Genomic DNA, 22984 nt, shown 5'->3' with positions numbered 1-22984 from the left:
CACCTGTTACTGAATTCCCTGTGACAGTGGATGTTCTTCTAAGCATGGCAAATTACCATTGGCAATATATGAGCATCATTTTAAATGAATTCTAATTGGGATTATACTGTATGTCTTACTCTAATGTTTTAGTGAGTGACCTCACTATTAAGAGACAGTAGGCTAACTTTACAGGTAACTGCTGCTCTGGCTTCTTTTACCCACTTGAGAGAGTGCTATGAACCAGAAAAGGGTTACATTTACAATAAATTAATTGCTATTCATTACAAATGAAAAGCATAAAGTTGTATTTAAACTCAACAACTATGGTGATATTAATGGTTTGTCACCAATAACATGGATTTCCTATCTGTATGGCATATTATTGTTAAAAAAGAAACAATTCATATTCAAACATACTGTAACAACAGAAGGAATTTCCAGTGGATATTAAATTAAATGTTGTTCATTATACAGCTTTGAAGCTCTGAAACTAAACATATTATATGTTTTTTGCAGTTAAGATACAGTACAGTAAGTAGCCAAGTTGTATGTAAGTGAAAGACATACTGGAACACCAGTTTTACAGGTTTTGTCTCTGAAGCAGGACATTAAAAAGCTTTTCTCAACACTCATATACTGTATATACACATGTATACGCCCAATATACAGCACTACTTCTGTAAGTCACACACCAACAGTATTTCGCAGGTCCACTTGCAATATTGGAGTACACTGGTCTGATACCCTTCTGACAGGTCACATCGCCATGGGTGTATTTCGATTGACTGGCCACCAGATTTGAGAAACACCAACAACACTCTCATTGCACAGCAGTGTAATCTATTCTACTTTTCACGAATTAAAGGCTATTGTTCAAAGCCACAATCAGGACTCTGGGCATTTCAGATTTTTTTTTTTACAATTTCTTGGCAACAATTTTAGAGTGAACTCCTATGCACTGGCAGTCTGATTGATGTCCTTCTGTTATGGCCTGAAGGTCACGTGGTTTTCAGATAACAGCCACAGTCACTGTAACCAGGCAAGCGCTCAGAAGTGCTGAGTTTAGATTAACCGGTCTGTACAGGTCGATCTGCATCTTCCTGGATCACATCCATCCATTTTCATTTTCTAGACACTTCTCCCTAGTTCAGAGGCACAGGGGAGCCTATCCTGGGAAGCAGGGGGCGCAGGATGCCCATCCACCACTGGGCAGAAACAGAGACACAAACACACGCATGCATTCACTCCCACTCAGGGTCAATTTCCCCAGAAGCCAGTTAAACCACCAGCATGCTATTGGACTAGGAAGGAAAATGGAGCACCCAGAAGATACCTGTACAAAAACAGGGAGAACACACAAACTCCATGCAGATGTTACTCCAGGAACTGCACTCAGCACTGCCACCCAGCAATACTAACCATTGTGCCACTGTGCCACCCTTAGATGCTACAATCTTTAGGAGATGTTGCTCACAAAGTAAATTGCATTTTATTTTCATACATTGGCCTTCTTTCCTCTACAAAACTATACAGGCTTAATAAGTTACTTATGAAGTGTAATGAGATTTCCTGGAAACAAATGTTTTTTTATTCGTCTGTGCTGAATCTGGAAAGCCTTGCATGACTCACCAAGGTAACCCACAATATACAGTATTTAAGGCCGGATGCACCGGACGGTTGTCAGCCTGACCTTCAGAGGAGCTGATAGAGACACTATCAACACATCAGCACTAGTTCAGGACAGCAAGATGAAGTGTATTGCCTTGGCTCTTTGCATCTTGGCTCTAAATGCGCTGCTAACTGGGGTAAGTACTGGCTACTGTTGAAAGTAAATTAAACAGGCATCGGAACTGTGAAAGGCAGTATTACAACTGAGCCATACAAAATCCTTAAAAAAAACACACAAATTGGATTTTCTTCCTAATTTCCATTTGAAAGTGGTCCTTGTCTTCATTTCGTCACTGTGTGGTGTAACATGGATTTCTAGTTTGACGTATTTGCAGTAACAAAAATAGAATGTGGTGCTTGGGCTTTTGCCAGTACTTTTATGATTGGATCATCACTGTTATTATTAATAATTGTGATCGCTAATAAATTGTGATCATTAATAATGGGCAACACCATTATTCAGAGCAAAATAAAATGAATGTAATAAAACAGATTGCAATACATCTAATAAAAACATATATCATTAGTATTGCATATTGACCTGTATTAAACATACATTCAGTACAAAATAATAGAAAGAAAGAGCACAAAAGAAAACAGAATAAATGTCAATTTGCATTGGAAGAGTTTAATTGAAGTGAGATGGTACTATACTGATTTAGTAGTGAAGGAAAATTACTGGAATGTGTCTGTAGGTTTTGAACCCCTAGAATAAATTCTACCATCAATTATGTAGTTAATTGTGTCATGAATTAAAAACAGATGTGAGTGGTAAAGATGGTAGACTAGTAAAGGAAACAATTGACAAGTTGGTCTTGAAATTCACGTTTTGCAATTCTCAAATAGTGGCCTTGATTCTCAAAGTAATTATGGGCTTGTCTGGATTCTTTGGAGATAGCTCTGCACAAAATATCAAAAATTCTTTGTGGCTAACCAAGTTCCTCAACATTAATTACAGATTGGAAAGAAAATTATGAACAGGAAAAATGTATCATAAAGCCTAGACAACTTGAAAAAAATACAATCACCATCAATAATCCAGAAATAACTGTTATGACCGGTAACAAGAATAATAATATCTGTATTGAGAGTTTGAAGAGGTAAAAATACCCAAAATAATTTTTGCAGCCTTTAGAAATTCTTTGATGTAGAGTTGTAGCCTTTATTGATTCATATTATTCCTTCTGAGGGTGAAGGGAACTAAGTGATTGCATTAAAATAATATCGCACACTTCAAATTGAACAAAGACCGATCAGTTAATTGGCTGTTGTGTTCCTTTTTTCTAGAATCTGAACGAGCAGAGAATGAAATCAAGTTTGTGTTTAATCAAATATGCAAACAGACATTTGTTTCAAATACATCACCAACTTGTGTATACTGTATGTGTGCACACAACATAAGCAGTTTTTATTAACATGTCACTACAAAGCTGTTCTCACAGACCACGTTGTGATGGCTTAATGTTATAAAATTGTTTCACCAACTTGAACAGTAAGCTTGCAACTTTTGTACTGTATATACAGAACATAATGTACATATAAGCACAAAGGCTACAGTTATATTTTTTTCTCTTTAAATTAAACCCTTATTAGGAAACAGCAGCTGAAATGAACACCGACAGCTCTGCCAGCACTACCACTCAAACAGGCACCATGACCACAGGAACAGTTAACTCTACGACCACACCTAGTAGCAGTCCAACCATGGAGACTTCAAATGGCCTGTTATGGGGATCCCTGGTGTCAGTGTTCCTCTATTCACTTCTATGCTGAAAACAGACCTGCCTGACCAGGAGAACTCAGAAACTCTGTCTAAAAACAGAGGCATGAAGAGACATTGAACAATCGGGGAGGATCGCAGCATTCAAAAAAGGAATTCTGTTTCTTTCATTTCTTTTACATCCAGCACCTTTTTTTTTTAAGTTTGACAATTATGTCACAGCTGATTATAAAACAAAGTCCCCAATATCCTATTTTTTAGAATGTTCTAGAACCATCATTAATCAATTGCAAGACACTATAAAACTACAGAAATGACAAAGATTAAAAAGACAGAAGCACTTAGCAACAGGTAGCATTTTGCCCTAAAACAGATCCCTTTAAAGTGTGATGGAAGTAATTATTTAACTATTCACTGTGAAGTTCTAAATTACAGTATGTTTTGTTAATTTATTTTTAATTTAGGGAAGATCATTAAGAAAAACTGTTTTACTTCCACAGACCTTAAGCACAAAATTGTGTAGTGCATGAAACTGTGATAGTAAGTTACTTTTTATGGTGGATAATTTTTATACAAATGGAAATGTACACAATTAAACAGATTATAAAAATGTGATATTTCTCTTCTATATTTGACGGATGCATGGAGGACAATGCAAACAAAACACATACTGTATACTCTAGGATAAGACAGACTGATGATAATTAATGGGTCTAATACAATGACTACAACAAAGTTGTGTGACATACAGGAAATGGCAGAAATAAAACATTAATCATGATATACCGCCTTACACCACTTGCCAAGAAATGAAATCAGGAGTGAATGTCCTTATGAAACCAGTTTACTGCGAAATGTCAGAAAAAATCCTTCAAATAATTCAAACATTTACCTGAGAATAGCTGTGTTATAAATGTACTTCTGGAACAATTTTTCTTAACTGATGTGCAAGTAGCCCCCATAAATAACTTTGCTAATAAAACAACTTGAAATAATTTGGTGAAATACAGTTAACATAGAAATAAAATGACACACATGTAATGCGACAGATGAAAATGTATTACAAAACAAAACTGTCCTTTTTTGCTACTGACATTAACCCACTAATACTTTTAAACCTGCTTGGCACACCTGGTACTAAAGAGGAAAACAGAGGATATTGGTGGGACATAGCAAATGGGATTAGGGAGTAGAAAATCTGAAAATGCTTCTGAACAGTTTAGGAAAGTGGATTTTGTACAGAGATAGTCTGTGTTATCTTCAGGCCCTTCACAACGTTTTGCAGGTGTATAATATCCACAGCTGTGCTGAAGTTTGGGAATAACATACTCTTTAACATTGCAGTTGTTGTAATAACTGCAACTGACTTCTGCCCTAAATTCCACATGCTCCCATTTTCACTGCTGAGACAATTTCAGATAAGTAACATCTCTGCTGAAGAGGTGTGTCTGTCTGCAGCAGAACATGCATACAAAAAGGGAGGACATAAATATCATACTTCAAGGTACTAAAGTACCATTTTGATACCTGAGAACACCATTCGTATAATCAGGGATTACACATTCCCTAACAGCTGCAGAATTGTCACTTGCTTTAATGAGTATCTATCCATCCATTTTCTAGCTGCTTCATCCAATTCAAGGTTGCAGTGTAGATGGAGCCTATCCCAGCAAGCAACTGGCACAAGGCAGGATACACCCTGGACAGGACACCAGTCCATCACAGGGCACACACATACACAAACACAGACACATTCATACCATGGCCAGATTTTCCGAAAGCCGTTTAACCTACCAGTATGTCCTTAGACCGTGGGAGGAAACCAGAGCACCTGGAGAAAAACCCACACAAACACAAGATGAACAAACGTCACACATAGCACCCAGGTCCAGAATTGATCCCAGGGCCCCAGCGCTGCGGGGCAGCAATGTTGACCACTGTGCCAATGTGTTGCCATCATTAAAGAATGCTCCAACGATCAGCTTGAATTCTTCCTGCACCATTTCACCAACTTCCACCCGTCCCTCAAATATACGGTTAACATTTCTTCCACCACTCTTCCGTTTCTAGACATCCACTTGTCTATCAACTACCCCCGACTGTCCACTTCAGTTTATTACAAACCCACGGATTCACACAGCTACCTCCTGTACAGCTCATTTCACCCCAACCACACTAAAAACTCTCTTCCTTTTTCACAGTTCCTTAGGTTACGACGATTATGCAGCGACGACATCGACTTCGAAAACCAAGCCCTCGAAATGTACTCATTTTTTATCAACAGAGGATACCCCAGCAGTGTGATTGACAGGGCCCTTGCCCGAGCCAAAAACACCCCCCGGACCATCAACCCGATCAGGAACTCCCGCCGTAACAACCGCATTCCTTTGGTGCTTCCTTACCACCCTATCACACTTCCTATCCCCAGGACCATTAACCACAACTTTTCCATCCTACAGGATGATCCCTACATTGGGGCCCTCTTTTCTGATCGCCCTATCATCTCATATCACCAACCACCTAATCTGCGTAACCTCCTTGTTCACAGCTCCCTTGACCGCCCTCAGCAACCATCCACACCAGGCACTTTCCCCTGCAAAAGAGCTCGCTGTATCACCTGCAAGTACACAGCCACCACCACACTCATTCAAGGCCCCTCAGGACAATTCCGGATCACCCAGACAGCATCTTGTACCTCCAGCAACCTTATTTACTGTATCTCTTGCAGTAAATGCCCAGCCATCTACATTGGGGAAACAGGAAGGAGACTCGGAGACCGCTTCAGAGAACACGTCAGGGCTGTGAAGATTAAAGATCTCTCCAAGCCCATTGTTTCTCATTTCACCTCTGACGGCCACGACCACTCTAATCTCGCCGTCTGTGTTCTCAAAGACGGTTTTCCAAACTCATACATCAGAAAGACCACCGAAACTAAAATTATTCTGCAGCTAGGATCACACATTCTCCCTTCCCTTAACGACAGATTACTGTTCTTTTAAATTTTCTCCATTCATTGGTAGTTTCATTTCACACCTCTCTGCACCCATTCTGACTTCACACCTCTTGATTGGCCTCTCTTTCTGTCCCCTGCTCCCGCCTCTCACTCCTCCTCCCTCTCAACCTTTGTTCTCCCGCTACTTTACCTTTGCCTACTGCCCTGTCTCTCTCACACCTGAAGAAGGCTCCACGGCCGAAACGTTGTGTTCTCTTTCTTCTTTTTTTCAGCATGGAATAAACCTATTACTTGTTCCTTTGCAGCCTACGCATGCTGACGCAGCTACCCACCTGAATCATTAAAGAATACTTATTGAGCATTTTTGGAAAAGAACATCCCAAAATAGGTTTACAGAAGAGAACATTGCTTTCATTATATAGAAAATAAAGAAAAACTTTTTCTTCCAAAAAAAGTGGTAGAACAACTTTGCTGTGCTATTGTATTCTATCAGTATTTGTGTTCATATGTGCTTTAGTTTGTTAGACTACGTCAAACATCATCATTACAGATAAAAAAAAAAAACTTGACTATAAATGAAATCCACTTCTGGTTCCCTGCCTAGAAGAAGACCAGTTAAAATGTTACCCTGAATGAGTAACATGTGTTTTTAAAAATATTTTGATAAACATTACATTAAGCATGCACAGTACAACAAAGTGAAGGCATATTTGTTTCAAATACATATTTAGGCTGAATTATGTATAGTTACACAAACATTAAAAGTTTTAAATGCTTCACTTACACTTATTTTGTGTTCAACCTAAATTATTTATTATTGTTTCTCTGACAGGAAGGCAAAAGGAGCTAGATGAGGCTCTTTGTTGACCTGATCATAACCATTTCCAATACAATATATACACAATATACAGGTAAACAAGTTCAGTTAGAATTAAAAAAAATTGCAATGAGGTAGATGATGTAGGTGTGGTCCAAGTTACATGGCCAAATGTGTTCACCATATAAAATTCAAATCAAGTCATTAGATAACAGACCCAACAAAATATGATGGCATCAAATAATTGTTTATTAAATATAAAGCTCATTTGCTTACCAGCTTCACAATAAACACTTCACTTCTGAATGTCACCCCCCAAAAAACTCTTCCAAAACTCCAAATTTCACTTCACACAACAGGCACCTCAATCACTTACTTCTTTGCTTACTTCTCCCTCTGGTGCAGCACACAACATACTGTAAAATAACAGCCCCAGTCACTTCCTAGTGACTGGAAATCAAAAGCCCACTTGTAGCCTCCACTTCCTCGTTTTTAAATGCTGCTTGACCAATTATCAGTTAGCATTAGGTCAGGTGACTGAGAAGGCAGGTCATTCACTATTGCTCTCTGGGGAATACAGTACTTGTTTCAGTTCCGGGTCACCACCTTAGCTTAGCATTTCTACAACATACTGTACTGTATATTACCAGCTCTTAGGGATGCCATAAACAACTACTTTGAAAGCCAAACACAAGCAAGTTTTCAAAATAATTTAGTTTTAAAATTTATTATTTAAAAAAAACCCAATGAGCAGCACTGTACTGTAAATATTCTGGGGAAAATCTATTTGCTGTATATCATTGAGTCAACCAACATAACTAAGGTAAGACATTTCTAATAAACAGAACCATATATAGGAATATAAGTTAGATACAATACGACACAGCAGTGAAACAAATCAGTATATATCAACCATCCTTATCTGTTGCTCTCTTCTGGTTTTCTTTTTGAATCTAGGAATAGACCCAGATGTGGCTATGTTGCATTGCCTGTCATAGTCCTATACAGAGCTTGTTTTCCACACAACATGCTTTACAGTTATAACTCAACATTCAACAGCTCTCTGGCTCAAGTATTATGTAAAATGTAAAGTGTTTAATAACTGTCATATGGTTCCTCTTGCATTAAAATGAAACTCCAAGCAAGCAAGAATAGGAGTGAACAACACCCAATAGAATGGCTGAAGACCCCTTGACTGATGATCTCCAATTCCACGTTTCCAGATAATCTAAACCCCAGTTGAGAGGTGACAAGGCTGGTGGAGATGTCCAACGTTTGCTGCTCTTTCAAAGATGAATAACATTAAAACACTCAGGTTGTCAACCTTCAGTTTTCTTTCATTTCTTGACAATAGCCCTAAAAACAGAAATCTAAATTGATACAGCTAGATTCTTGTAATAATCATTCACATCATTAAAATAACATCAACAATACCATTCAGCATTCAGCGTTCACATTTCCTTCAGTCCAGAAGACTGAAAAGTCCATTTACAGCAACCACACACTATTACATATGCACAAGAGATACAAACAGAAAAAAAATTTAAACAATCTCGTAAGATTTTTACTGCATATTCCCAATGACCAGGATTCATATCAGATACATTGAAATAAATAATGCACTGCAAAATAATACAGAACAGACGACTGCATCCAGAACACTGTGACATTGGGGCATTTCTACACTGCACAAGAAATCCAGGACAGGCTGTTAAAGTTTACCACCTGCTAAATGTGCATAAACTGCATTTTACTTTGCCTACACTTGTATTACAGTAGTTCAATATGACCCAGATGCATTATGACAACCAATACAGAAGTGATTTTCAAATTTTATGCACAAAGCTTTACATTTTGTTTTCCCATGGTTTGTTTTTTGTACTTTGCCATATTTTACATCTGTTTTTTACCTTTGTTTACTCAATAACAGATCCTCCTTATTCATGTAGGATCTTTCTTGGAGGTTTGGTTTCTTTACACCTTTAAAATACATGGTGGTTAAGATAATCGGCCTCAAATCTGAGGAGCGATTACTGGAACATTTTAATCCAGAGCAGTTTGTATTGTCTCAGCAAAGCCTATTAAACAATTTCACACATACATGTTCTGATAGGCTATAGGAGAATTAATGCCAAGTGTATATATGAACAGTATACTAAATATACAGTACAACCACATACACAAAACTGTCACTGCCTAAGAACTGAAAACAGAATGAAACCATTTAATTGATGTTTGACATCCCAGGTCTTAAAAGCTACACACTCTCATACAAATTGTAATGAAGCACAAAGTTACATATTATAATATTTAATATAATATTTTAACTTTACACTACGCTCTAAAACAATACTCCAAAGACAGAAAGAGTTATGAATAATCCAAAAGGTAAGTAATCATAACTTTTTTGGTATGAAAGAAAAATATAAAACTTAAATAAAAAAGCATATCTACAGAATGTACCAAAATGTATATACATTATTTAAAAAAAGAAACTACATTTATGTACAGTGCATTGGAATGAGTTTTTTCCCCCTGGGCTCTTTTAAAGACCCTATTTTGAAGATGCTGATATAATTCTTCAAAAAGCTTTGCTGACAGGGATTTGTATTAGGAGGCAGGAGAATAGTGCTCACATCCTTTGATTTCATCCAGCAGCTCAAACGTGTAACCTGTTACTTGCTTGGCCATTTCTCCCTATATAATTCACACTCGTACTAGAGACAGAGGTTAAACCTGCACCTCGGCCGGGTACTGTGTCCAGCTCCACTGAGATCTGAGAGGTAAGTCCAGTGTAAACAGTTTCTGCTCCTTCCAGGACCAGGACCTTTGGTTTTAAGGAAGATGACACTAATCCTTCTCTGGGCCTGATCTTCCTTCCTTCCTCAGATTTCCATCAGTGTGTTCTACAAGATCTGTAGCTCCCACTGCTGAGAAGGCCTTTCCCCACTCTCCTGCCAGATCACTACATGATCCTTGTCGTAGGTCTTGCCCCCTGCAATGCCAGAGAGAGAACAGGATCTCAGAACACACAAATAACAATACTGTATCGGTTCTGCTATTTTTGTCATCTAACACTGCCTAAAGCAAATATAAAACATTTAGGTAATGCTTTATGTAAATGTTGCTGCATAATGGCTTCATAATTCTTATGAACTACTATACAAAATGTTACAATCACATGCATAATGTTTAAAAGGGACATAAGCAAAAGACAACATACTGTACCACATGACAGAGAGTGAATGTCACATGCATTATGCCAAGCACTCTAATTAATGCTAAAACAAATGTGATGACCTCTTTTTCGCAGGTTATGCCTTTTGTGCTTGATTTTATAAATCATGCATGTGATTATAATATCTTGTATAGCCGTTGTGAAGCCATTATGCAGAAACATTCAAATAAAGAGTTATCAACATTTACAGTATTTTGACTACCAAACACAGATGGCCATTGTATTAGGTGTTGCTAATTACTAAGCATGAGTACTCCTAAGCAAATCATATACAGTACAGACACAGTACATTGTACTGTATAGTTAGGTACAGGATGTCAATGCTGGCAGGGCCTATTCACCCATTATTTTATTTTAAAATATACAGTAGTGCAAGAATTATTGGAGCAAAATATTTAGATGCATTTGCTCATATGTCTTGCATTTTTAAATAAAAAAATATTCATCTTAAATTCAACAAACAGTTCTCTGATTCTCTGATGAAAACGCTCTCTGATTTCAAGTTCTAGCCATGGAAAAAACAAATTACTGGTGGCTATACGAATTTCTGCATTTTATTAGTCATAGAGTTTTATTTAATGATTTGTTGAATCTCTTCCTCTGGGGTCCTTCAAGAAACGATTTGATGAAATTCTAGAATTGAAAAGCTACCAGCATTCAATTGAGCAAGAAGGGCAGAATATCCTCCTATTTTTTCCTTAGAACAAACATGAGATACATACAGTATATAATAGATAAATCCATTAAGCTCTTTGTGTCCTATTTCACTATTTTGGAACAGGAATCCAGATTTCATTTCATGGGAGCAACTGGGTGAAGCTCACCTTTTACATCGAGCACCATTCCTTGGAAAATCTGACTCCCAATGCACCCACTAAGCTGGGCATTCCAGGTCTGTTTGGGCATTCGGCTCTCCGACCACAGTACTACCCGGGCACCCTGTTCCGCATTGCCCATCACCTGCAGGCTCATTGTGGGCGCCAGCTGGGAAACATAAAAGCTTGTCAAAGCTGGGTAGAATTATGTTGTGATTAGCATGACTAGGCCTTACATCACTGTGTTTTAAAAGCCTGGTACCTCATTTCTATTAGAAATCCAGCTGAAAGGCAATGCAAAAGCCTGTGTTTTATATCCATCAGAAAAGCCACTCTGATGTCAAACCTGGATTCTATCTCAGTAGCACAGGGAAAGGCAAAGTATACCAACCCAAGCTGCTAGAGACCTATCTACAAGTTAACTGTACAAGCGATTGCTGGCAAAGGTGCTTCCAGCAAATACTGATTTAGGGCACTGAATACTTCAGCAATAGGTCAATGTCACATCATGTCACACTTTGCAGGTTTTGTTGACATTTAAGGTTCTTCACGCACAGCAGTGTTCAGTTTTATCACTATGGTTTTGCTAGAAAAGTTCTTTTGAAAAAAACCCAACATAAACATTACTTATTATTCATCAAATATGTGCATGTTTTAATAATATATGTTATTTAAAACATAAAACAGATATGTACTTATCACATTAAAGTATGTAGACCATATTGGTAGTGCCAATATTCAGGTTGAAGTTTGTTAAAAATTTTTAGAGGCTAAGGAGCAGTTTTGGATTGCTAAAAACAAATATAAAGCTATGTTATCTGAGATTTTACTACCAGTACAAAACATTAGCACTTCATTAGCAGTTATTTGTATATTATATGCTGACATCTTGTTGTACATGTTACTCAAACTCAGAACATACAGTCCATGACACTGCAAGGATTTGGTACAACCAGTGTTTTAACTGTGTGATGAATTAACTTGTATGATCAAGCAGTCTCAACCATCAAGCAAATATGATTCAGTCATGCTAAACGTGAATTTCCTTCTTTTTCTTTTTTCGTTTCATGCCCACGTAATGTGGAACTTCAAATCCTTTTTATGTTTCAGCTCCCAGCAGAAAACTCTGATGGACTATCAGAGTATGCTATATCTGAGGAGGAGCAGATATGACCTGCCCACTGACTGAGTCATTTGTCTGTTATTGCACTGCAAACCAGACACTGACTGACAGAAGAGGTAGCACCAACTGGAAGAGTTGAGCATCTTAAACTGTCATCCCCTTCATGCCTCCAGGCACCCTAGACGCTGCAGGAATTGCTCTGCTACTGAGGGCTGAAGAAAGTCCTGGCCCAAATATCCCTGCCCAACGCTGGCAGCACTGTCTATTCTGCACGGCTATTGTACCTGGCTGGGAAATGACTGACTCTTGAATTCCCAAATGGGTACTGTGAGAGGGCAGCAAGTTCAGACAGATGGAGGCTTTGTCTGAACTGCATTCCTCAGAAAACTGTGGGGAATGAGCTTACAGTAGCTGCCCTCAGTTACCTGACCTTTGCTGGAAGACAATTGGCCAAGTGACACAATAAAAAGCAGAGGCTTTCGGGCTCAGTGAGTGATTCTGCTACCTGCAGGTCGGGAGGCAGGTCCTGTGTATGCTCCATTCGGTTAAAGAAAACCGGCTGACCATGGGACTGCGGAACTTGTGAGTTGAGTTTGAGATTTTTGGAGAGCGTTTGAAAGTCTCAGAGAGGCTGGGTTTTGTGAAGAGTCAGAGGGAGAGACTGAATTTTGTGAGACATCTGGGGAGGAGGCAAGACAGCAAGCTTAGCTGTCCTGTTAGGGACTGAAAAAGTCAGTCAGAAAATAAATAACGAAGCAAGGACGTTGTTTGGTTTTTTTGGGTGTACTTTTGGTTTCCCTCATTATAAACAAAGGGCACCTTTTTTGTTTTTTACTTTACGGCTGTGTCTGCTGTCCTGGACCCTCCTATTTTAAATATCCCGTTAAAGCACACTCAGTGGGGTGTCACGGTACCTTGTTCTTGATAAGCCCATCCTCATAATACCAGACATGGCTCAGGCCCTCAATGTGCTCTGTGACAACCACCCGGCCTGACTTCATTTCTGCCACATCTCCCTGGATGGACATGTAGTGGCCTCGCTCCTTGTTCTTGATGTGGAAGAAGTAACGTTTCTGTAATTTCCAGCCCAAAGAGAGACAAACAAGTGACTATGGGCACACATGCAGGTGTATGAGTGCATTCCAGAAGCAATCAACATCAGTCACATCAGAAAAACAGAATGAGGGACCTCACATTTTCCAATAAAGGCTTTCCACTGATGTTTAACTGAGCTCTATGCTGAAATTCAGTGATTATTTTTATATTTTCATACAATTGTACATTTCATACATATCTATTTATTCACAGAATTAAAATATATACAATACAAATATACAACATAATCATATTCATTTGTATAGCATTAAAAATATTCCTAATTAAAGTGTGGAGATATGGAAACACACAATACCAAGTGCTATTAGGCTCTTGAAGTGGTTGTTAAATTGCATACACTATGTTTTGATGCTGTTCATCTCTAAGCTTAATTACTGGCTGTAATGCGTACTTATGCAAGTTAGTTGCATTTAGGCTGGATTTGATTCCAGAATGTATTTGACTCTTCTTATACACCACATATAGTAGCAAGGCTGTTTTTCTGGCTTAACCTCTCCAGATGCAACACAACTTTGTTTACAACTTTTTCCTTGTTGTTAAAGGTTTGTAGTTCTGTTCAGCATGTATATGCTGAATGGAATGTCAGGCATGAGAAGCAAAATATGAAATATTTAATCATTCAAGCACTTGAATGCTAATGTATTCAGTACAGTAGTTATGTCTTTAAACTTGCTCATAAGAAAATTCTTTTGTTTTCCTGGTTGCTTTTCTTGGCTAATTATCTATTTGGTCTGTGACACTATTTTATACATGAGAATGGATATTGTTGTGGAGAGAGTACTGTTAATTTCTTAATTGCTCTTTCTTATTTCATTAAACAGAAGGGTATTTACACTTTATTAAGTCAATGAGTGAGACCAGAGGTTCAAAATCTTTTGGGATCCATTGATAATATGTCTTTTAGAATATGGGAACAGCACTACGGTCTAGGAACATCACACAAGTTTAACGAATTGTGAATATTGAATGAATATTACATTAATTAATGAATATTCTGTATGATGCAAAATATAGACCAACAAACAGGCGCAGTTTTTCACAGTAGATGTTTCAAGTTCTAATGCCTCAGTGTTGACAATAGCTGAGCACTAACCTGTGGAACAGGGTATAGTGACCCCATTTTGGAGAGCTCACTGAACTTATGCCAGTTGGTTATCTCAATAGTTTCCACCAGGATCTGACGCCCCCTGTAGTTGCTGTGCTCACATATAACCCATCTGACGTGGAGAAAAGTGAAAATCAGTGTCTCAGCACACAGGAAAGTTCTGACAAAACCTTCGAGGCAGTCTTCAGTCCAGAAATATAGAACACCAAAATAACTTGGAATTGAAGGAGATGTAATCCAGTTATTGTAAATCTTTCAATGTGGGCTCTTACAAGAAATGTATTCACTGCGTTCTGGGAATGATTAGCTACTAGCAAACAAATTTAAAAAAACGCAGTAAAGTAAATGGCAGTCATGATGTACAGTACCAGAAGCCTCACTATAGCAAATCAGGTAGAGAAGTGAGAAATTAGTTCACCAGCTGCATAAAGGGGACATTTAGGGAGGTCAGATCGTGCAAGCCCAGTTAACCACAGTTAACACCCCTACTCTTATGAACAGTGCAAATATGGGATATTTTATGGCCAGGTAGTCAGGACCTCTGTTTAATGTCTCATCTGAAGGACTGCACTTCCTCCAACACAATCATTATTTAATCATTAAACATGATAATAATACAAACATACACACCCGAGCAGTAAGTGTATTATAAGTTTTGGTGACATGACTAGTGGTGGGTTAATACCTCCTAATTACACCCTAACAACATTAACAATCCAAATACTGTTTGCCTTTTTAGGTGTGCTCAGTCGGCCATTTTACTCAGTTGGCCTGCACTCCCTGCAACTCTGCTTAAGGTACAGCTGTGTAAAGACACTTAGATTTGAACAAATAAGAACATGACAAACTCTATTAGGTAGAAAGATAAAGCCTATGAAGAATTCCAGAGGTAGATATGATCATAGTAAAGATTAAGCTTTCAAATGGAATCAAGCAATCAAAGGAAATCATTGGATATTACAGACAATAGGAGAAAAAGAAAGAAAAGGCTGTTAATTACAAAACTCAACGCTGGGCATCGGTACGCACATGCCAGAGTTGACTCGTACAGACAGGACATGGTTGTTGAATCCTTCTGCCAGAAGACTCAACACCTCTGAGGTCAGGCTAATCTCTTTGCCCTCGAAACACTCCAGGCTGAACAGTGAGATGGAGGGCTCTGTGAACATCTGACCAGAGAGAGAGAAAAGACTGTCAGGCCTGGCCAGTCCCAGAGATAGGTATCACTGTTCAATGCTGCTCTATTTCTGTATTCATCATCTTAAAAACCAGGAAAGACACTGAATAGGGACCTGTTTAATGCATTTGTACATGTCCTGTTTCAAAATGACACTTTGTGAAGTGCTTTAAGATGGTTTCATCAAGAAAAAAAAGTGTTTTTATTTTCATCTGAAGATAGCAGGATTTTCTCCCCTTAAACATTTTGTTATATCTCTGCAGCAGAACATAGCAGTAGCCTGGTTCAAGTCTTAAATTGAACCCCCTTGGCATTAAGTGTAAACGATCACATTTATTATATCACTTAATATATCCACTCAGCACACAAAATATACAGAAAAAAACAGCAGGCAAAATATTTTTCTGTCTTCAAAGATTTTTGTTTCACGTTTTGGGCCTGCCAAATAGATACGCTTGTAGGCCTTGTCCTAGGGGGACATATAATACAATCAATTACAGTATTGTTGGTAGTCACACTAATGAAATCTAATTAGAGAAACTAAATGTTGAGGGGGAAAGGAAAAGCAAAAACAAAGTGTGGGAGAAGCCTATGGGATACTTACAATGGGCACAGTTTTGATGGAGCGAATGACGGTGCTGGGGGGACAGCCCATACTGGCAAAGTCTGGGTATTCACCCTCTGGCAGGACATACAGGTTTCCTGAGAACTCTCTTCCCTCATACACCACCCAGCTGCAAAGAGGTTACAAATGTCAGACCTGAAACACTGCCAGGACAAATATGAGCTGAGCTGTAGGATATTCCCATACAACAGCAGGTGGGACCATCAGAATGATGTTACTACAATAGTGTACTGCACTGCAGAATGCTATACTGGTGGTACTTACTATTGAGTTTATATTCATATAAACGTACTGTATATGATGGGTTTGTAATACAATTTTATCTGTTTAAAGCTGTATTTTAACCATTTTTAAATCACATCAATGCACAAAATAGTACTATGTAATTTAGAAATTACTAAGGTTTTAAAATGAAAAATATACCTTGTCACTGCAACATAAACTTAATTTGTTTCCTATCTGAAGAGACAAGATGTATGAAACACATTTAGGTTTCTAATTTACATGACAAGGTTACCACTAATGAAAAACTGTCAATTCCTTTCGAATTAAACTGGCCCACTCAGGATTTTCCACAGATCCTTTCTCTTACCTCCCACCCAACACCCTGCAGGACTGAGGTTGAAAGGAGTCAGGCAGAACTTCGATATCTTCATCATAAGACTGGCTACTGCCCCGAAACTCAGGCTCTGAGAACAAGAGGATCTATACAGGAGACAGAGAGATTCCACTTAGCAAAACAAAATCTGAGATTACTAGATTGACTGAAACATTGGGAACAAATTTTAGATATTTAAAAAAGTCTTCTCCTCTCTGCATCCTACTGTTATGTGACTTTATTTTATACATTCTATTTCTTGTTGTTGGACTTGACAGTTTTTTGGCCTGCAGTAACTATGGGTTAGCCCTAACATTAATGTAGTCACAGCACAGGCAATCGGTCACACAAATGTGGCCTGAAACCACATGACTGGAGGAACTGGTCATGAAGATGAGGACATCAGAACCCCACAAATCAAATTTCGAACATATATAGAATCACCTTTGAGCAACACAACAGTAGTTAAATATTTATCTGTAAAATGGGTTATTTGCTCATCTTATCTGAGACAGTGACTGTCATATATTCTTTAATGTCTAGTGTTATTACGATATTATAAATCTACCTTAAGATACACTGTTAAACAAAATCGTCTACTGTCTTTCCAAGCCCAAGTAGGAATAGTCAGTGGCTGGCAAATCTGATTTTACCTCATTCTTGAAGTCTTGACTTTCTCTTGGTGCCTGAAAAGCAAATACAAAATCCATCTTTCAAAGGTAAACCTTACAGCACAAAATAAGAAAAAACAACAGCAGTCTCAACACTAAATGTCCCTTAGTAGTAGAAATAATACCCTTGTGGCAGAAGCTGCAGAAAAAATACCAGTGCTAGTAGTGACAGAAATGTCACGCTGGAAATGAGAAAGTGAGTAGGAATCTAGAAAAGAATCTGATGGGCATAGTTAGAGCCTTGAAAGACTGTGTGTGTGATCAACAGTCTTCCATGTATCTGGGAATGATGCTGATATCACTGGTGCTATTGTGAGATCCAAATAAACTTTCCATGAGGCATGAAAATTAATAAGCGATAAAGGGTTATATTGAAGTTCTTGATAAAAACATTGTATTAATGTTAACATTATGATATCATTGTATTAATGGAGGTCACTGCAACTCTTAAGTTAACTTTAATCTTGAACTTCATTTCTCTATGTATAGGCCGAATATTCAGAACAAGGAATAAGATCTTGTAGCACAGACCTACTGTAGCACTACAGTGCTTGGCACTGCAGTACCTGCCACTCTGAAAGTGCCCCTACTAAAGCTCAAAGCCTATTTGACCTTCCCTTTTCTGAACATTGATTGCACCGAAACAAAAGGATTTTGTGGCAGTTTTAGCTTTCTGACTTATGTCTCCTATACTTGGTTAAAGTGACACAAAATAGCACACCACACATTTGGATATACTGTATAACAGCATTTAAAGGATATTGTGAAGTGCAACAGATAGTTAAATTTTCAATACAGACGTCTAAAGAGTATCTGCCATAAAATATTGATGCACATTAAAAGTAATGCCTCATTGTGTACATATTTACACTGCTTGAGTTGCCTTGCAACCAGTAATAACCTCAAATTCATGTCATAGAAATTGAAACAACCTACTTATGTTTTATTTTCCCATCAGGACATTCAAGCAAATTATTTGGCAATTTACATCACTGTAAAATACTGTAGAGTACAAGGTTTGAAAGCCTCAAGACCTGGCTGCCAGATCCATGATAGAGCTCTTTGGCTCCAAAACCTTATTTTTTGTACTTGTTAACTTAGGCATGGCCATCCAGAGTAAAATAGATGAGCTAATTAAAAGTGTTTTTTCACAATAGGTTCGAAAAATATCTTATTATTTGGGAAACAATTTTTTTTCTCTAAGAATCAAGGTAAAATATCAAAACTATTCCACATATTAATCTTTTGCATTTAAGTGATATACAGTATGTATCTCAGACATATCTCTAATTTTCTTTTTTGTAACAATTTCTGTTAGCCCACTCATTAGCATCAGGTAACTCAAAGATATTCATTGAATTATTAAACCTATTAATGCTGTTAACTGTACTTGCTTGCCCTGTGGGCACAGCATGGTAAAAATACACAATGAATAAAACAGAAATCATTTTGCTTACAGTTTGCCCAAGGGAAATAGTATCTTGGGTATTTGAAACAGATACTGTTTACTTCCTTGAGCAGTATTGTTAAAACTTTACAGTATTAATGATGCACAGTTTTGTGTAAGTTTATTTGTCAATGATACATGCTTGTTCTAATGATAAGATGTGTAATTTAATAATATTATTCATGTACAAAAAGAAAACTTAAGGGACTGTCCTACATGTGTCCTAGGAAACGTAGGGGTGGGAGTTTGGTTTTTCCTCTTGTATATACTGTATCACAGTGCACTTTCAAGCACATTGGAAAAGATGTGTATTTGTATGTTTCCTTAATGATTCATAAGGATTCTGTGCTACTGCTGTACGATTTCTGAAATTGTAATAAAATATTATGTGCCATTACAAGGAGTGCCACTGCATTTTAGGAGAAATGAAGGCAATTGTTCTAATGTGCAACATTTGAAGTTTCAAGCCTGCATTCAGGAGGGCAAATACTGAGCCTGGATAGTGAAGGTTATGAAGTACATACTGTAAGTACACTCCTGCATAGACTGCATCTGCTTTGCAGTTGTCTTTGGGCAAATACTCTGTCAAACCTGGTGACTACAGGTAAGGCTGTTCTGCGTGAGCTCCCTTGAGAGGCTGTGACCACACAACATCAGGTCACACCCCAGATTTAAGAAACCCTTACTTAGAAGCGGCAAGGCCCTCCCCTTAGCAATAACATCTCTTCTTACCAGCAGGACAGGCTGGACTGAGCAGATCTTGCAATCAGTGGCTCCCCAGTCCTGACAGCTGTTGTAGAACCCTTTCTCCAGTATGTACTGATCTCCAGAGAAGTCCACATGGGAGTAGGCTATCCACCTGGGGAAATTAGGGCACAGTCAGTGTACAGTATATACTGTAGTGCTTTTATTTTCTCTGGTTTTCTAAGATATGTTGTCCCTCATATCCCAAAACTAATGAGGGACCTTTTGATCATCAATGAGGTAAGTTTCTCCTCATTCAAATGGTCAGGTTTTGACAAGTTCATTTCTTCCAGTTTATTTTTAGTTTTATCAGTTCAAAAGCATAGTGCTCAAACTCTGCAATCGGCTCACTCTGTCACAGCAGCACTTACACTCCACTCAGAACATGAATGGACTGAGTTATGGTTTGGTATCCGAAGAGCTCCACATCTGGGATAGCCTCTGTCACTTCAAAAGTCTTGGGTTCTTCCTCATTCTCACTTTCCTCAAACATTATCATCATGGGATCTGAGAAATCCTGGAACAAGTGGATGGGTAATAAAGTTATGGGCCAGTTTTAGAACCACAGCTTTTATTGATAAGTGTGTTTCCTGTCCCTCTTCCCTTTTGGATGTGCAGCTCATTTCAACCCCATGTATAGCTGTGTCTGCTAAATTAGTGGTTTATGAATGCCATGGCTTTTAACAGTGACCAGTAGAGGAGTCTTAGTGAGGTTTTGATATCTGATTTTGTTTTTGCCTATGAAAATGCTTTAACCACACATGCTATGGAATCTTTAAATGCCCAAAGTATTAAGAGGAGATCATTTCAACACTTTCTGCACACTGACTCACAGTGTTTTCATTGTTATCCTAGAGGCGTTGGACCTGTCTGTTCAGAGAAAAGAGTGCCACCTACTGTTCCATTAACACCACTACACTGTTGCCTTGCTTAGCTTTTGAGATATCACAGGGTGCAGGTTTCTAACCTTTATTTTTGTACTCAGTGATCATAACAACCTTCGGACCAAAGAATTAGTGAACTACTAAATTCATGTGGTATATTGCAAATGGTTTTGTGAGACTGATTTGTGAGACTGTGAGGTACAGTTTCCAATACAAGTGTTACAAAGCATGCCATATGCTTATTGATAATCTCAATTTCTGTGTATTTTTAATTCAGCCAAATGAATGGACTCACTGCTCTGATGAGGTGCAGGGATCGTAGCTCAGAGTTGCTGCCCCCCCACACCCTCCAGTCATGATAATCCCCTTCCTCCAGCAGGTATTGGTGCCCCCGAAATCCCTCCTTCTCATAAGCCACCCAGCTGAGGAGAGAAAGAATCAGGACATGTTACTATTACTATTGATTTGGCTGACACTTTTATCCAACAAAACCTTTAACATGTTGGTATCCAATTTATAAAGCTGGGCAGCCTACTGAAGCAATCTGAAGCGAAGTAACTTGATCGAGGGGGAAACAAGAGTGCCTCACCTGGGATTTATTCCCACAACATTCCAATCGCCAGTCCAGAGTTAACTGCTCAACCAGTATGCTATACTGATACCACACAGTCACTGCAGAGGATCAAGTTATAGATACACAGATAATGAATTGATCAAGGGACTAAATGAACCCCAGTGGCATTTAAACCTCTACCCCAGGGGGCAATCTGTTTAAGATTTCTTACATCATTCACGGAAGTTAATTGATTAAAGGATCTCGTCCAGCCGTTACTTGAAAGTCCTGATGGAAGCACACAAAGCAGTTTCCCTTTGCAGCATGCAGAAAATACATTATATTTGACATGACTTTAAATTGAACATCTTTGACTGTTACAATAGTCAAAGTAAAGTAGAACATTTTTAAAAACAGGCTTTATCTTTAAAATAATTAACTGTCACTCACATTCCACCCAGGACTTTGATGGAGCCAGCGCTGTACATGAAGACATTCTGTTTGTCCACCCTGGTCATGAAATCCCTGGTGTTCGTGTAAATCTCCCGACTCTTCCCCGTGAAGTACGATTTCTCATAGATTATTATCTGAAACAGAGGGAGCAGTTAAAGAGCTGGAGGCTCCAATGCAGCACTGCTACTGTAGCAAAACAGTTTAGAAAATTACAGTTCATTCAAAATGACTTTTACATGCTTTATTTTACATAACATTTTCTGGAAGATTACGGTTTTGAAATGATTATGAATATGCAAGCCTATCTATTTTACAATAAACTAAAATCAAGTGTGTTACTTCTGAGAAATGCTAATAGATCACAGGTTAGGGGCAAGATACTGTAAAACATTCAAAAGTGCAACATAAAGCAGCTGAAATACATAATATCTACACATATGTGCTATTAAGCACAGGTTATCAATTTTTCAGTTGGAAGATCGCCAAAGGGGTACAAAAAGTACACCTGCAATGTCTATGGCCCCACAGACACTAATGCATTAGAATCTTTTAAGTGCTACTTTTCAGTAAGTGTTCAGTAAAATGAAAGGATACTTTATTAGTAATTTAACAGTTTCACACTTTTTTATCGTAAATCACTCTGCTTTAAAGTGTAGGGCACCAACATTTATATCTACAAAGTGGTTTTGGAAATATTTAGAAAACTTTAGTTGGGGGAAGTAAAGTTCAGAATGACCAATAAGGCATTCTACAGTACACAGCTAATCGCAATAATGTATGATGCTTCTTAAAGCATAGTGTGTTAATGCTTTTTCAGCACTACATTTGTCCCTCACCTTTCCTTACATTTTACACTAAGAACATTTCTTGCTTTCCATTTGTGCTGCTAGAACTAGGCAGCAAGATCCCTAAAGAATGCCTTGAGAGACTCATTGGGTGCATACAGTATGCAGAAAGATATTAAAAGGTTTAAGTAGCTAAAGAATGGAATGAAGAAGGTAGCCCATACTATACTACCTCTTCAGCACAGTGACATGTAAACTGAACATTGTGCCTTAATGTATCTAAAAGAGTGAAAAAAGCAAATTAATAAAAAAAGATTTAAAATATCAGTATGTTTGGTATTTTGCTAATGATTTATATCCCTTGCTGTGGAATGCTGTTAAGAACAGCAATGCTGGGAGGTCTTACCTTTGGTTCATTAGGTTTCTCCACCTTTGGCTCAGCCTGCAATCACATTAAAAACCATGACAGTTATGCTTTCAAAGAATGCATACTGGGATGAACATGTAACC

The 22984-nt window shown here is 38.1% G+C and overlaps 2 protein-coding genes and 1 long non-coding RNA gene across 3 annotated transcripts in view; 1 reads left to right on the top strand and 2 right to left on the bottom strand.

Annotated features, from left to right (window-relative positions):
* The window catches only part of LOC148649854 (protein mono-ADP-ribosyltransferase TIPARP-like), a 30993-nt gene extending 23440 nt beyond the window's left edge, over positions 1 to 7553 (bottom strand). The window contains exons 1-2 of the mRNA XM_088603045.1: positions 7417 to 7553; positions 5165 to 5201 (exon numbers count right to left, since the gene is read on the bottom strand). The gene's annotated coding sequence lies outside the window, so the exon portion shown is untranslated. The remainder of the gene's footprint in view (positions 1 to 5164; positions 5202 to 7416) is intronic.
* LOC148649855 (uncharacterized) lies at positions 1264 to 3985 on the top strand. The gene is made up of 2 exons (XR_015925950.1): positions 1264 to 1787; positions 3244 to 3985. It is a non-coding gene; the product is annotated as an uncharacterized LOC148649855 (long non-coding RNA).
* The window catches only part of crybg2 (crystallin beta-gamma domain containing 2), a 61240-nt gene continuing 45627 nt past the window's right edge, over positions 7372 to 22984 (bottom strand). Inside the window, exons 10-22 of the mRNA XM_088603041.1 lie at positions 22881 to 22916; positions 21687 to 21823; positions 20979 to 21105; positions 20171 to 20316; positions 19788 to 19914; positions 17591 to 17623; positions 16932 to 17044; positions 16319 to 16448; positions 15567 to 15706; positions 14526 to 14649; positions 13231 to 13389; positions 11203 to 11362; positions 7372 to 10135 (exon numbers count right to left, since the gene is read on the bottom strand). Of these exons, the coding sequence (XP_088459167.1) occupies positions 10047 to 10135; positions 11203 to 11362; positions 13231 to 13389; positions 14526 to 14649; positions 15567 to 15706; positions 16319 to 16448; positions 16932 to 17044; positions 17591 to 17623; positions 19788 to 19914; positions 20171 to 20316; positions 20979 to 21105; positions 21687 to 21823; positions 22881 to 22916 (1521 nt within the window). The 3' untranslated portion in view covers positions 7372 to 10046. The remainder of the gene's footprint in view (positions 10136 to 11202; positions 11363 to 13230; positions 13390 to 14525; positions 14650 to 15566; positions 15707 to 16318; positions 16449 to 16931; positions 17045 to 17590; positions 17624 to 19787; positions 19915 to 20170; positions 20317 to 20978; positions 21106 to 21686; positions 21824 to 22880; positions 22917 to 22984) is intronic.

The sequence above is a fragment of the Lepisosteus platostomus genome, chromosome 13 (assembly GCF_059453375.1).
Source record: "Lepisosteus platostomus isolate fLepPlt1 chromosome 13, fLepPlt1.hap1, whole genome shotgun sequence".
NCBI lineage: Eukaryota > Metazoa > Chordata > Actinopteri > Semionotiformes > Lepisosteidae > Lepisosteus > Lepisosteus platostomus.
This window is presented reverse-complemented; position numbering and strand designations above follow the sequence as displayed.